At 52.6% G+C, this 13,999-nt stretch overlaps 6 protein-coding genes across 6 annotated transcripts; 2 read left to right on the top strand and 4 right to left on the bottom strand.

The window, feature by feature from the left end:
• Positions 1–185: 185 nt before the first annotated feature.
• On the bottom strand, positions 186–3,241 carry PG985_012099 (tRNA synthetase class II; the record flags this gene model as incomplete). The annotated part of the gene is made up of 3 exons (XM_066831866.1): positions 186–362; positions 418–3,035; positions 3,163–3,241. The coding sequence occupies 3 exons, from the start codon at positions 3,239–3,241 to the stop codon at positions 186–188; spliced, it is 2,874 nt and encodes a 957-aa protein (XP_066679916.1).
• A 143-nt stretch (positions 3,242–3,384) lies between these two features.
• Positions 3,385–3,591, top strand: PG985_012098 (uncharacterized protein; the record flags this gene model as incomplete). The annotated part of the gene is made up of 1 exon (XM_066831865.1): positions 3,385–3,591. The coding sequence occupies one exon, from the start codon at positions 3,385–3,387 to the stop codon at positions 3,589–3,591; it is 207 nt and encodes a 68-aa protein (XP_066679915.1).
• Positions 3,592–4,004: 413 nt separating this feature from the next.
• Positions 4,005–4,867, top strand: PG985_012097 (uncharacterized protein; the record flags this gene model as incomplete). The annotated part of the gene is made up of 3 exons (XM_066831864.1): positions 4,005–4,218; positions 4,289–4,481; positions 4,540–4,867. The coding sequence occupies 3 exons, from the start codon at positions 4,005–4,007 to the stop codon at positions 4,865–4,867; spliced, it is 735 nt and encodes a 244-aa protein (XP_066679914.1).
• Positions 4,868–5,378: 511 nt separating this feature from the next.
• On the bottom strand, positions 5,379–6,078 carry PG985_012096 (uncharacterized protein; the record flags this gene model as incomplete). Its single annotated transcript, XM_066831863.1, has 3 exons — positions 5,379–5,663; positions 5,740–5,868; positions 5,947–6,078. The coding sequence occupies 3 exons, from the start codon at positions 6,076–6,078 to the stop codon at positions 5,379–5,381; spliced, it is 546 nt and encodes a 181-aa protein (XP_066679913.1).
• Positions 6,079–8,663: 2,585 nt separating this feature from the next.
• PG985_012095 (cytochrome p450 protein) lies at positions 8,664–10,589 on the bottom strand (the record flags this gene model as incomplete). Its single annotated transcript, XM_066831862.1, has 3 exons — positions 8,664–9,305; positions 9,358–10,069; positions 10,144–10,589. The coding sequence occupies 3 exons, from the start codon at positions 10,587–10,589 to the stop codon at positions 8,664–8,666; spliced, it is 1,800 nt and encodes a 599-aa protein (XP_066679912.1).
• Positions 10,590–12,551: 1,962 nt separating this feature from the next.
• Positions 12,552–13,817, bottom strand: PG985_012094 (uncharacterized protein; the record flags this gene model as incomplete). Its single annotated transcript, XM_066831861.1, has 3 exons — positions 12,552–13,155; positions 13,294–13,442; positions 13,620–13,817. The coding sequence occupies 3 exons, from the start codon at positions 13,815–13,817 to the stop codon at positions 12,552–12,554; spliced, it is 951 nt and encodes a 316-aa protein (XP_066679911.1).
• Between the last annotated feature and the right edge of the window lie 182 nt (positions 13,818–13,999).

The following is a 13,999-nucleotide window of genomic DNA, read 5'->3' as shown; positions in this document are numbered from 1 at the left end:
GAGTGTGGCGAATCACAGAAATTGATGGTTCATAGTCATAATATTCCCATGTCAGAAATCTGACAGGCGACGTCCTTGTATGTATAGTACAGTAGTATGCCTTGGCTCCTTGGAATCGCACACCCAACTGTGCCTGCGCCTTATAACTTCCACCTCATAACGTTTTACTTCTTTTTTTGCTTCGTCTAGATCTTCAACTTCTCCTCGAGCCACTTGCGAGCAGTCTCAACCGCCTCGTCGAGCTTCTCCGCCTTGGTGCCCTGTCCTTGGCGGGTAGGCTCCTTGCCGCCGGACTTTCCGCCGACTACCTCAGAAACGGCGGCAGACCACTGCTCCGCGGTGACACCCTTCGAGGACAGATCCTATTGTGTGGTTAGTTCTAGTTTCTATTGCATCCGAAGGGACAAATAAACCTACAGTGCCAACATATACACCATGCACAACAACTCCCTCAGCAGGGCTTCCACCGAACAGGTAGACCGTCTTGGCCTTATCCTTGGACTTGAAGTGGTTCATGACCTCGGAGATGGCCTTGGTGTTGGCGGAGATCGGCAGTTGACCAACGAAGTAGTTGGAGTCCTTGTTCTCGTCCTTGGCGAAATGAGCGGTAACCGCATCCAGCGCCGTCTTGCTCTCGGCCTTTTGGCGCTTCTTCTGCTCGTCAACAACCGCCTTGACCACCTTGTTGAATCTCGTCTTCAAGTCTTCCTTGGTAACAGCAGATACAACGAGGTTGTTGAGATCCATAGTGGTTTGCTTGACTTCCGCTTCCTTCTCGGGACCAAAAGGCATAGCCTCAATACGGTCGATGCGCTTGCCGAACTCAAGAGCTTCGCGCTGGACAGCGTGGGCGGCGTCGCCGGTGTAGGCAACCATGCGGCGAATGCCCTTGGCAATACCGCTTTCCTCCACGATCACCAGGTCCTTGATGATTCCAGTCTGATCCACATGAGTTCCACCGCAGAACTCGACGCTCACCTTGCGCCATTCGGGGTTCTCTGGTGTCTCGAGCATCATGTCGACGTCAATACCGACCGACACTACGCGCACCGGGTTGGGATACGTCTCGCCGAATACAGCACGCACACCGTTGATCGCCTTGGCAAGATCGAGATCGACTTCCTTGGAGTAGATTTTGCAGTTTTGCTGAATATAAGAGTTCGACAAATCCTCAATCTTCTTAAGTTCGGGGATAGTGACACCAGTCTTGTGCGAAAAGTCGAATCGCATCTTGTCCTGGTCGACCAAGGATCCCTTTTGGTTGATGTCATCGCCTAGCACCTCTCTCAGGGAGTGGTTAAGAATATGTGTTCCCGTGTGGTTGTTTCGGATCGGCTGTCGTCGCAGCTCGTCGTATTCGGCGATAATCTCATCGCCGGCGTTGAGCTCACCGTACTCCAGATATCCGTTGTGGACGATGTAACCACCGAATTGCTGGGTATCAAGAACCTTGAATTCGGCAACATCATCGATAACTAACCGGCCAGTGTCGGCAACTTGTCCACCTTGCTCGGCATAGAAGTTGGTCTTGTCGAGCAAAATTCCAAACGGAGTGTTAGGGGGCAAGTCCTTAGTGGACTTCTTGAACTCATCGCCAGTGTAGATCAATTGGACCTTGGCTTTGATGTCGCCCTTCAGGAACTTGGCTTCGTCATTAGGGGTGGGAACCTTCAGCTGGTCCTTGAGCTCGGCGATCTGATGGACGTTCAACTTGGCAAAGGTTTGCACCGAGTTCTTGACGGACTTGCTAGCTTCGCGGGCCTTCTCTCTCGCAACAGCAACTTCCTCTTCGTCGATGGAGAGCTCTCGTTCCTCGGCCATCAGCTTGGTCAAATCCTCGGGGAAACCGAAAGTGTCATACAACCTCCACACATCTGCACCAGTAAGCTTCTTGGAGCCGCTGCTCAAAGCCTGAGCAGCATACTTCTCGAATTGCTTCTCTCCACGGTCGAGTGTCCTGGCGAAAGCCTCTTCTTCTTCATCCAGGATCTCCTTGACATCGTTTTGCTTCTTGACAATCTCCGGGAATTGCTCGCCCATCTGCTCAACCAGAGCGGGCAAGATTTTCGAGAAGAACGAACCAATCTCAACATTGAAGTATTTCCGAGCGTATCTTGAACCACGTCGCAGGACTCGTCGTACAACATAACCGCGGCCGTCGTTGTTTGGTACAGCACCATCGGAGATGGAAAATGTGAGCAGACGGATGTGATCGGCAACGACTCGGTAAGCGGTATCGATTCCGTCGACATCGTCCTTGCCGTACTTGTCGGTATATTCTCGCGCGCCAGTGACCTCCTGGATCTTGGCGAAAAGGGGGGTGAAAATGTCGGTGGCGTAGTTGGAGATCTTATCTTGAAGAGCAGACACTAGACGCTCGAAACCCATACCAGTATCAATGTGCTTAGCAGGGAGGGGTCGAAGCGACTTGTCCGCTTGGCGGTCGTATTGCATAAAGACGTTGTTCCAAACCTCAACAACCAGAGGGTCGTCCATGTTGACAAGGTGCGCCGCATTCCGGCCGCCGACCTTGTCGTAATGGACCTCGCTACAAGGTCCACAAGGGCCTTGGTCACCCATTTCCCAGAAGTTGTCCTTCATGTTGCCGGGAAGAATATGGTCCTCGGGAACACCGACCGACTTCCACAGCTCCTTGGCCTCCAGATCGGGCTCGAGGCCCATTTCCGAGTTGCCCTCGAAGTATGTGACGTAAAGTCGGTTGGGATCTAAGCCGTAGACCTTGGTGAGGAGCTCCCAAGACCAGCCGATAGCTTCCTTCTTGAAGTAGTCACCGAACGACCAATTACCCAACATCTCGAAGAACGTGTGGTGGTAGCTGTCCTTGCCGACATCGTCGAGATCGTTGTGCTTGCCACCGGCGCGAATGCATTTCTGCGAGTCGACCGCGCGCTTCAGCTTGGACATGTCATTGGTGCTGGCAATGGAGCCCAGGAAGATGGGCTTGAACTGGTTCATGCCCGCATTCGTGAACAGCAGAGTCGGGTCATCGTGGGGAACGACAGACGAAGAGGGGACTACATAGAAAACCATTTGTCAGTAAACAGAGATTGACTGGATTCAGAGCTACAATTCTGAGTATATGCATCGCCGGGTGTTGTGGCGGGGGACGCCAACATCGTGAGATGTGGTGGTGACTCGTACCGATAGTGTGACCCCTCTGCTCGAAGAACTCAAAGAAGGTCTTGCGAACCCCGACGCCGGTCCACTGCTTCTTCTCCATGTTTGCTGAGTGCTGGTTGGCAGTGCTGCTGTAAAGTCGCGATACGGGAATCCTGCGAGCAGACTTATATCTCAGTCGAGTTGTCGCAAACAAAGAATTCGCCTCCCTCTGTGTGAAGGTGGGAAAAGTTGTAGTGGGGTACGATGTTCGGCGCAGAGGAGGCAGGGTATGACTCTGGCGGTGGTGGCGGGGTAAAGCCGATAGCACGGGCACAGGTACGGGTGCAGGTGCAGGTGCAGGTGCTGCTGCGATTGTTGGAGCTGAGGAATGCTGCTGCTGCTGCTGCTGCTGCTGCTGCTGCTGCTGCTGCTGCTGGTCAATTGCAGAGTCGAGACCCCGGCCAAGGCTAATCAGTGCGGTGGGTGTAGAAGAAGCTGGAGCCGAGCAGTAGAAAGTTCTACAAGATTTAGTCACGCCGCCTATAAACAACGACGGCCCTCGACTGCCACTGCCGATGCTGCATTGCTGGACTTTCATTCGGGATCCCTTTTGTCAAACCAAGACTTGCCACCACTCGCTATCATACAACCTTTAAAAATTCAATATCAGCGTCGAGGCTGGGTGTAGCAGGCTGTCACATTCACCAATTGCTCCGTGACTCAGTCTTCCTCCGATGATCGCTTGCTCGCTTGCTTGCTTTCTAGCATTGAGTTTGAACCGGGTTTGATTGGGTGAGATTGGAATGCGATAGAGAGAGGTTTTGAAGTGTCACCTTGCGCTTACTGTCGGGTCGGGCAAGAGAAGCAAAAGCAATTGATTGAAAATGATGGAGGCACAGTTCGGTGGACCAAGCTTCAGCACCACCCCCGTTGGCGCTTTCGCTGGTGGTTCGCTACATCCAAGCTACCAGTTACCCCCCGGCGACAATCCCCCTTCGGCGGCCATGTCGCCAATCACGCCGCGCAAAATGCGCAAAAGGAAAGCCGAGTCGCAGGACAACGAAAGGCTTTCGAAGCGGCTCAGTCTGCTCAACTTAGGTATGTCTTAATAGTCCAACCCTTGCCTTTATCTCTTCTGCTGTCTATGGTAATACAAGTGGTCCTGTAGCTGACGTGGTTGCCCCTCTCGTAGAACGAAATGGCCGCGAGAAGCTCTACGTGCCCGTGGAGAGCCCCCATCTCCGGCCCACCGAGCCCAATTCACTGAAGCAGATTCCCGAAAGCGACGAGATGGAACTCGACAACTCCAAGCACAAGGTCTACATATACGACTTGGACGCCGAGTTGTCCGACAGCGGCGAGTCGGACGACGGGAAGCTCGTCTTCCTGCCCGACATTCAGAAACACCTGCGCCAACAGAGTCGCATCCCCCCCTTCCATCCTCGCCAACAAGGACGGCGAGCTGGCTGGCATGCAGATGGTGTTGTACAGCGAACCCTCTTCCTTGACCGTACCGGAGGAACACGACAGTGTGCGCAAAGCCATTATCGAGTCCAGAGCCCGGCTCCGACAGCAACAGAAAGGCGTTGAGGCTTCTGGCTCTGCGTCTTCAAGTCCTTCGCCCAGGGTCCCCAACGGCCTGAACAATCTGGCCAATGACCCTCCCTCTCACGCGAACGGAGTACTCGACACCACGCCCATGGGCGAAACGGCCGAGTACGACCCGGACGCCATGGATATGGACTAATGGAATTTAGCGAACAGATTAATGACGATACCCACGAAGCATTTAGTCTAATAGGGATTGGGCTCAACATGGCGTTATCAAGGGTAATGGAGTATGCTACTGTAGTTGGGCTGACAATTTTAGGATATGTTTCTTGCTGCTTTTCAATCAATAAAATGCATTTGCCTATTCCTGATAGTACATGGCCGTTGCGGGCTGGTATCTCGTCCAAATCTGTCGTACTCAAGAAGGTCCAATCTGTCCGGTTCATTCATCATTGCTCCATGAACGCCCAGCCCCCGTCATAATCCTCGGCCGTTATAATTCCATCTAGCAAATGACGTTTTGCTTGCCTCCCTTATGCATGCAACCAGGCCTCTACAAAACATGGTGCAAATTCTTGTCAACCTAACAACACATTCCAACTCCAAGAATACCCAGCTTGCGCTGTTCTTTGTTTTGCAGGACTAAAAACCAAACAGAACGGCAAACAAAAGCAGTAGTTTACGAACTTCTGTTGGTAAACTGAACCTTAACGCCGAGGCGGGTCGGCGAAGGGGTCTTGCCCAGGCCGGGTCGCAACTGGCGGCGGCGGTCCGGGAGGCGCTGCGTACTCCTCATCAGGCCGGTGTGTCACGCCCTGAACAGTGTCGTTCTTGCCGTAACTGGGAGGCATTGGGCCTGCCTGGTACTGCGGTGGCATGGGTTGCATGCCGTAGGCACCAGGAGGGGGAGGCGGGTATTGCATATACTGCACGTTGTCGGGGTACTGATAGCGGGGATCCGTCTTGGCCAGTTCAGTCCTGGGAATGAGCCACTATGGCATGTCAGTACATCTGTACGGTCACTTTGCGGGAGAGTTGCCAGGAGACTCTCGGGAAGGAGGAACCTACGCGATGGTATGCCATGGGCGCCAAGCCCTTGCTCACTCGCTTGCGTGCGTGCCAGCGTCCGACGAAGATCCACGTCAGAGTGATGAGGAGCAAGCCGGCAAAGATGGACCATCTGATAATGATGCCGGTCTGGTTGAATCGCAACATGCGTTAGCCAAGATTCTGGTTCAAACAACGGGCTTCGACGTTTGCTGGGGCTGTGCTTACCTTGGTGTGCCAGAACGGGATCACTCTACCATCGGACAGGCGAACCCATCCGGGCGGCAGGTCGTCGTTGTTGGCGCGAGCTGCGAGGTGGAAGGCATCGGTCATGACGGTGCCGACTCTCATCCTAGGCATCTTGATAACGCCCATCTTGAGATACTGCTGATTGATATTGGCGGGTTCCGCTCGTCTCCCCTGTATATGCAATTTTCTCTATTTTCGTTGATTAAAGTCGAGTATGAGTGAACGTAGGTGGAAGAGAGAGAAAAAAAAAAAAAAACAAGAGCCGGCCTGCTGTATCGAATTGAAAAGGAGATCCTTGCTCCTGAGGTTATGTACGAAGAGAAGAAACAAAAGAATGAGCAATGTCAACACCGGCTCAGAGTAGGTAATACAAAGTAGGTATATTGATGTTGTAAATGAGAGAGAGGGAGCGCAGGTGCCAAGACGATCCCGAAAGTTAAGTGTTCCTTCCCCAGAATCTTCGCAATGTCAATTCATCAATTCACGTGCGATGCATGCGTAACGTCGCAGTCGATAAGGGTGAGTCTGCGGCAGACGTGTGACAGGAGCGAGACCCTGAAACCGGGCAAGCCTGCCGCCCGCTTTTGAACTGCCCCCAAGCCTACCTCAGCCAACCCCAAGTAGCGATGCTCCGGGCGCAAGGGCGGTCTTTTAGTGGAGCGGCTATGGCACGCTCAGGAACCTTCTGTGTAAGTCTGTTCTTGCGCCATTCCACTCCCATACTTCGGACGATTTTTGCAAGACGGTTTTCTCGGGGATTACTTTGCGCAATTGCTTTGTTTCCTCTACATGAACATGTTGATGCCCGAAACATCGAAACGCCAAGTTCCAAGCAGATTGCCGTCGCTGCCGATCGCTGTCGTTTTTCTTGTCTCGCAGTGCTGTGCCAATGAGGTAGGTGGAGATCTCACACCCGAGGAGCCTATCGGTTCAAAGCTTGCAAAGAGCCCAAGGGTGCAGGAAAATAAGGTCCAGAGTCGAGACGACTTTCGGATTGAAATACGAATACTAGCCAGCGGAAAGCTTGTCTTCTGATGACGCCAGGAACAGCCGCCAGAGTCCAGACGCTTAAGCGGCAATTGCCGTTCGGGCATCCAATTCGCATTCTTTCTGTCAAATTGCTGTCGTCATCCCTGGCCATATAACAGCGTAATATTCGCTAGGTTTATCAGCAGTAGGGAACGAGAGTCAGAACTCATCAGAGAGAAAAGAGGCAACTCGAAACCGGACGACAATCGAGGCCTCCAGGCATGGAAGACTCTGATGTCACTGTAAAACAAAACGCCCGGTGATCGTTAATTATGCCTGATACTGTCACCTACACACGTCAAGTGAGTGAGCAAGTGAGAGAATGAATGAGTGGCTCAGCCTTGAGGCGGAGGAGGAGGAAATACTGCTGTTATTGCCGTATTCGATGCACCTGCGCCACCGCTCCGGCGTTTCAAGTTACAGCATATGTATGTGATCGTAGCTCGGGATCCGACCGGCCCCGGATAACGGGTCGATCAGCGACGGGGTCACGGTTGAACCTGGAGCCCTCATCTCGCGATCACTGGAGATGTAGATGGCTCATGTTGTGATCTCGTATCTGTCTATCTACTGTATCTGTTCGAGCTTGCTCAATGTCGTCACCATTAGTGATCAGCGACTTGACAGCCAGTACCGGAAACTCTGAGATGTAACTCTCGTCACTCTTGGGCGTGGACGATATCGCAAGGAGTCCTCAAACGACTGGCTCGTCGGCGCCCAGAAGGATCCTGCTGGTTGACACATCCCGCTCGTCGCCTCCAAGTGTATCCCATCCACTCGCCCATGCCATTGGTAGACGACCAAATGCAAATAGTCCCTCCTATCCAACTGTCAATAATGATCACGAAACAATCGAAACTTTGACTCTCTGTCGTTGTCAATCTCAACACCTGTGGAGAGTGGGAATACTGACCATGTACTATCTGAATCGCAGCTTCAGGGAACGTTGCTTCTGGGCTTGACTCAGCCATCGTGCCATTTAAGGCATTGACGGACCATGAGAGGATCATGGGTCCATATATCGTACCCTGTGCCTAGGGGAGACCCCTTGGCTCGACCCCCCGTGCCTGCTGAGTGGCGCGGCCACAACTTGCGGGCAGCATATGCTGATAATGGACCCCCTTTTGCAGAGATAACTATGTCATGAAGCCACCAAACTGCGCACATAGAACCAAAGTACACTCGGTCGGCAGCTAGAGTCCATTATACACATAGATATTCAGAAAAGCAGGATGTGGCTCGAACACGTCCTATGAGGCTATGAATAATAGCAACCACGTGGAGTTGGTATTATATTCGGTGTTTACAATCTCAGTCTCTGTATAATGCGCGGGTAGAGACGAAACTACACTGGCTCTGCCCATACATCTTCGGAGGCGTATGCAATTTTCAAGAGGCGCATTATCCCGTACGTAATAACGATTTATGATTCCTAAGTGAGGCGGCTTTCGCTTCCTATAGCTTCCAAGACAAGGCCATCTGCTTATCCTTACTTGATGAATTTGCAAGCGGCCACAACAAGTGCCGCCACCCATCATTGATATGAAATGAGAGGATGCAATTTTGCCCCTGAGACCTGAAACCTACTCACGATGAACCCAATAGCTGAGATAGGGACGTCGGCAATGGGCGCTGTCTCGATATGCTAAACCGATTTTTATTTAGTTTCAAGCCCTATTCACGGAAGCCTCCATTCGTGGTGCTGCTTGGTCATGGAACGTTCTGTTGTCCGTGTCGGCGCAGGCTGTGAGTCGGACTTCCGACTCCGACGTGCTGACTTCAGTACAAGTAGGAGAGACATCCGAGCCGTGCAGACTGTAAACTTGGGTTTCATACGCCACGCCCTTCACTTCAATGCCAGTGGGAGTGTTGTCACCACTTCTAGGCGACTCGACATCACCACCTTCCCCGCCATCGCACAAATCGTCCAGATCCAGACCCGACACGGGCATCGATGGCCTCCGAAGCTTCGGATGCTTCAGGTCCGTGATATCGAGACTTGCCAGCACAGCGTTCGACGGATTGATGGTGGGGATGGTGGAGGTACAGCCTTGCCAGGTGCCGAGGCCGAACTGCTCTTCTGCCTGACGATGGATCTGTAGGTAGATATTCGACGTCCACTCTAGATACTTGTAAGATTTACGGCGGTACCTCGTGTGAAGGCAGCTGGCGATGGGATCTAGAAGATACGACGAGAGGATAATAAGTCCGCCGGTAATAAAAGTGAAGTATAGCCCGAATACACTAAACGACGTATGCACAGTACTTAAAACTTTCTGTTCCCAGATATCGTATGTTAGCAGGACAACCTATGAGAGAAAGGTTCAAGTTGAGTAAGCCTCGCATCTGAATATGACTCACCTGGTTTGCGCATAAGGTTTTCTCGTAGTCACTGATGGGAGAATAGCGGAGGGCATCGAACCCGGGCTCGACAGGCCCGCGTACCGTATTAACATACGATGCCTGCTGCGCTGCCTGCAGCGTGTGCCACCATTTAGTGACATCGAGCTTCCACTGGTCCTCGGCAAGCTCCATGGCTATACTACCGAAGAGGCGATCCGACGACGACAGGGCCCTGGACCGAGTCTGCGACAACAGTTCGTACAGCACAGAGGGTCTGTAGCCTTCGATCAAGGAGCCCCAGATCAGGGCACTGCCAGGTGGGTTCCGCGAGGAACCGCGATCCTTGTTCTCCGGGCCGAGTTCCCCATCGGTAATGTTGAATAAAGGGGCAGCTGCGGTGTATGCGTCGAGTTCGCTAGCTAGCGGTCCGCAGGCCTCGTCTTTGGGTAACGATGGATTGCACCATTGCCATTGTTGTACACAGCCAAGCGGGGAGGCCGCGATGTCAGGACGATAGCCTTGGTCGTAGCCTCCGGTAGACGCATACTGTATTCGCCGGTAGGGAACGGCTGCACGGTACCAGTCGTCTGCCGTCCGTTTGTTGAAAACAACTCCATTGCCCGACAGGAATATAATCTGGACATCCCCGTCGGGTCGTTGGAGTTCAGCCTTTGGCATGAACCCTCCTTCGAGAGCGGGCTTGCCTTTGATCGTCCGACTGACTTGGGCACTGAGGTTGAGTCAAGGTCAGTGGCGGGCCTCAACCGACTTTCACATGCTGAATAATGTCTGTTGGTGACTTACGCAAGCTTGAAATCTTTCCCCCAAACCGAAGCCAAGTTGTATCGATATTGCGTTTCAATATCTTCGGCTTGATAAGTGCTTTCGTCTCTTAAAGTGGTATTGTTCTTGGAGCCCCCGATCATGCTGCCATAATTATAAGTCACAAGGGTCTGATTGGATGATGTAACTCTTCTCTCGTAACCCTCAGTTTTCAACGGTGCGCAATGTAGCACCTGTCTTTGCTGAAATCTTTGGCCATCGGGCGTATTGAGGCCAAGGTGCTCGCGGCTGTCGATGTAGCCTGTATCTAAGAGCAGGTTGGAATTGTTGCTTCGACATAGACCCTCCTGAAAAGGGCAGCCAGCCGTGTAGTTGGCGGAACTCGGCAGCTTCGGTACGATGAACCGTTTGCATTCAACCATACTAGAACCGGGCTCCTTCGCGTAGCACTGGTCCGCATAGTTCATCGCCGTACTAATTCGCCGTACTAATCCGCTGGTGCAGGTAGGATGTCATGAGCGTGTTTCCCGCTGCCGTATTGGAATTGTGTATGAAACCGCAATGGTTCGGCCGAAGTAGGACTTCGTTGCCTACATCCGTGGAGATACGAGATGAGAAACTTCCGGCTACCACGAAACTCGAGATACAGATCACCACAAACAAGATCAGTAATAACGCCCCGTAAAGATTCCGCCTTGTCCCTAGTCTGCGCCAGGACCACAAGAGAAGGGCGAGAGACATAAAAGCAGACTCGGGGCTGGACGAATTGCATAGGATAATCTGGCGTTGTCGATGAAGAGCATCCGTGGATGTAGGGTCGGAAAACCATCGATGGAACAGAAAGCAGGAGATGCGCCAGAATCGAGTAGCGACGAATGCTATGAAAAAAGCTGTCAAAGCAATAACATAATTGCCATGCTCGCGGTTCAAGGTCAACGTTGGACCAAGAACTGCTCCGCGTGACCAGTTGGTCCAGACACCAAGATATACGTCGTTGATATCCATGGTCTGTATCCAAGATTGAGAATCGTTATTCACATGGGCGACTGTATAATAGAACTTTTATATCGCTATACGTTATCGGTGGCCCAGCCTCTTAGGCATCCTATCTTCAAACAATATTTTGGGGGCCGTAGCAACGATAGGCAGTCGGACCGCTTGCAGCATCACAACTTCTATTAGATGGGGCTATATTTAGAGGTTTACCTGGGGTATTGGCCAATCTCTATCTCGAGCGGCAGATAGGGCTGCTACCATGCAGGTGATACCCATTAAACGCACGTGTTGCAGTGACTAACCCTTGCCATGGGGCAGTAGGTAGCATGTTCTTCGATCGTGCTGCATCGTAGAGCTTCCCCAAAGCAGGATAGACTTTTTCTTTTCCTACAAGTTGCTCCCCTCGATCCCCACAATCTGATTAATTACCTTCCTCTTCAGGGTTGTTGCGTTATTTCGTGATTCGTCGACTCCCGTTGCTTACGCCCAGCGCTCCGATGCCAAGGGTGCTTCGCCTCAGTTGATTTGAATTGGCATGTATGGTAGGTTACTGGGGTGCTGCACCCATGGGATATGTGAGTACACCCTACGGCTTTAATTGCCGAGGTGTTCCAGCCCGCTCACCAACTGCCTCTGAGTTTGATGAGAGAGGAGAAATCGTGTACAGGGGTGTAAGTGCATTGACAGGAATTCACAAGATGGCGTGATACTGTCCTACAACTATTGTGTTTTATCCAACTTCGATTGCAATGCTGGAAAAGCGGAAACGAAGAACTCCCTTATCAAATGGCTCAAAGAAGGTGCTGGGCACTACCTAGCAGACACTGAATCCGGCACACAGACTTCATCGCGCCGTTTGATGAGCTTCTTCTTCTAAGATAGGTGCTGCAAAGCAATGATCATCTTAAAAGGAGTTTTAGGTGTTCCAAGAATCCATATATATATATACCACTATTAAGCAATAGCTGTCCTTCTTCTTCCCTCTTTCCTGTGTCCTGTGCAAAATAGCATCCTTCCATGGATACTTTCCTATACGCCACAGAAGATACAGCGAATGGAATCCAGTTGTTTGCGATACAGGCTCATCAGAGAAATGCAGTTGGAATGTAGTATTGCCCTAAATCACAGTGATACCCGAGAGTGATCCGGTCCTTTAGCTATGGCACAACGTTGGGAAGCTGGGTCCGCCGAACAACACAAAGTATGAATTGTGGAAGCAGCTTTCACTGAATGATGTTGAGACTACTTATGCAGAATCGCAATGCCTGGGAGCTGAGAACCTTTCGTCAAACCACGGATCAAGATACTGTTAGGTGTGTGGATAGCCAGTTTATTAGGAACTTGCCAGCCGGCAGGAAAAGGTTTTACACAGGTGCCATATAAAGAATAACCCATGTCGTCAGTGAATCATATCCCAAAAGAACTAAAACTCATTACAGAAGGAAGACGCCGAAAAGAGCCGCCGCCATGACCACACCCCCCGACACCACGCCAGACAACCCCATCGTGCCCGCCAAAGCCGCCGAGCTCTCGTACGAAGCCTGAGCCGAAGCCGCGACCGACTGCGCACTGGCAACCGCCACCGACGCCTTGGACCGGTCGTCGCCCGTCGCCGTGGCCACGACCTTCTCGTAGCTGGACGCGACGCTCTCGGCGCTCTTGACCGCCTCGCTTGCGTGCTTGGTGGCCGAGTCGGCCGCCGTCGCCGCGACGCTCTCGGCGCTGGCCGCGACGGACTCTCCGTGGCTCACGGCCGACTGCCCGGCGGTGGCGGCCACGCTCTCGGCGCTCTTGACCACTTCGGTGGCGTGCTTGGTCGCCGAGTCCACGATCGACTGCCTGTCCTCGCGCTTGCCGAACTGGACCGCGAGGCTCGAGGCGGCGGCCTGGGCCCGGGACGCCGCCGCCAGGGCCGCGGCCTCGGCGTCCTGCCAGCTGTCGCGCTTCTGCTGCTGCGAGTTCTCCGCGGCGACTTGGTTGGCGTTGGCGACCGCGGCGCTTGCTTGGGCGAGCGCGGAAGCGACATCGTCCTTCCATCTGTGGATTTTTTTTTTCATCAGTCTCGCAATATTCACCACGCGGAATGATCCGTCGTCGGGACGGGTATTACACCGAAGACTCCATGATTGGTGTCTCAGGGGCAAGGGGGCTTTAGAGTGATGTTTGCACACTTACCCGTCGCCAGCTGCGGCGGCTGATGCCTGTGCAAGAGCGGATGATACATCCTGCTGCCAGTCGCGCTTCCCGAATTGCTCAGCGATCTTGGAAGCCTCGGCCTGTGCGGCGGAGGCGGCAGCCAGTGCCGCGGCCTTGTCGTCCTGCCACTTCAAGACATGTAAATTAGTAAATTGATGCCATAGGTCTTGATACAGTAGCTAGTATTGGGAGTGCTAATTCTGGGAGATGGAAAAAGGAATTTGGTATGAATTGATTTGAGACTTCAGTTTTGAATGGACCTAGGGACAAGACGGAAAAGGAGGTAAGGAGTGAAGACAACGTACGTCTCGCTTGCCGTTCTGGGCGGCAATAGAGCTGGCCATGGCAGCAGCAGAGGAAGCAACAGCGAGAGCAGAGTCCCTCGCGCTTTGCCAGTCCTGACGGTTCACGAGAACCGGCGCTTGAGTAATTCTGGGAGCCGGCTGGGCCGCGTTTGCTACGGCCAGGCCGGCCACCACCACGGAGGATGCCACGAAGTGCATGATTACTATATTGAAGAGCTGGGTATATGTGTTTTAGAATATGGGCTGAGAGTGTAGGAACCCGAAATTGGACGAAGATATGTCTAATTGCGGATGATAAAGTGGATGGGGAATAGGATATATCAATGGCTTTTCTTCTTCCTCTGTTACTGGCTAATGCGGAAGTTGAGGGTCCAACTGTG

This window comes from Apiospora marii (genome assembly GCF_038362585.1).
Source record: "Apiospora marii strain CBS 49790 chromosome Unknown utg000009l_segment0_segment0, whole genome shotgun sequence".
Lineage (NCBI taxonomy): Eukaryota > Fungi > Ascomycota > Sordariomycetes > Amphisphaeriales > Apiosporaceae > Apiospora > Apiospora marii.
Note: the sequence above shows the minus strand (reverse complement) of the source record. Positions and strands in the feature narration are given on the sequence as shown.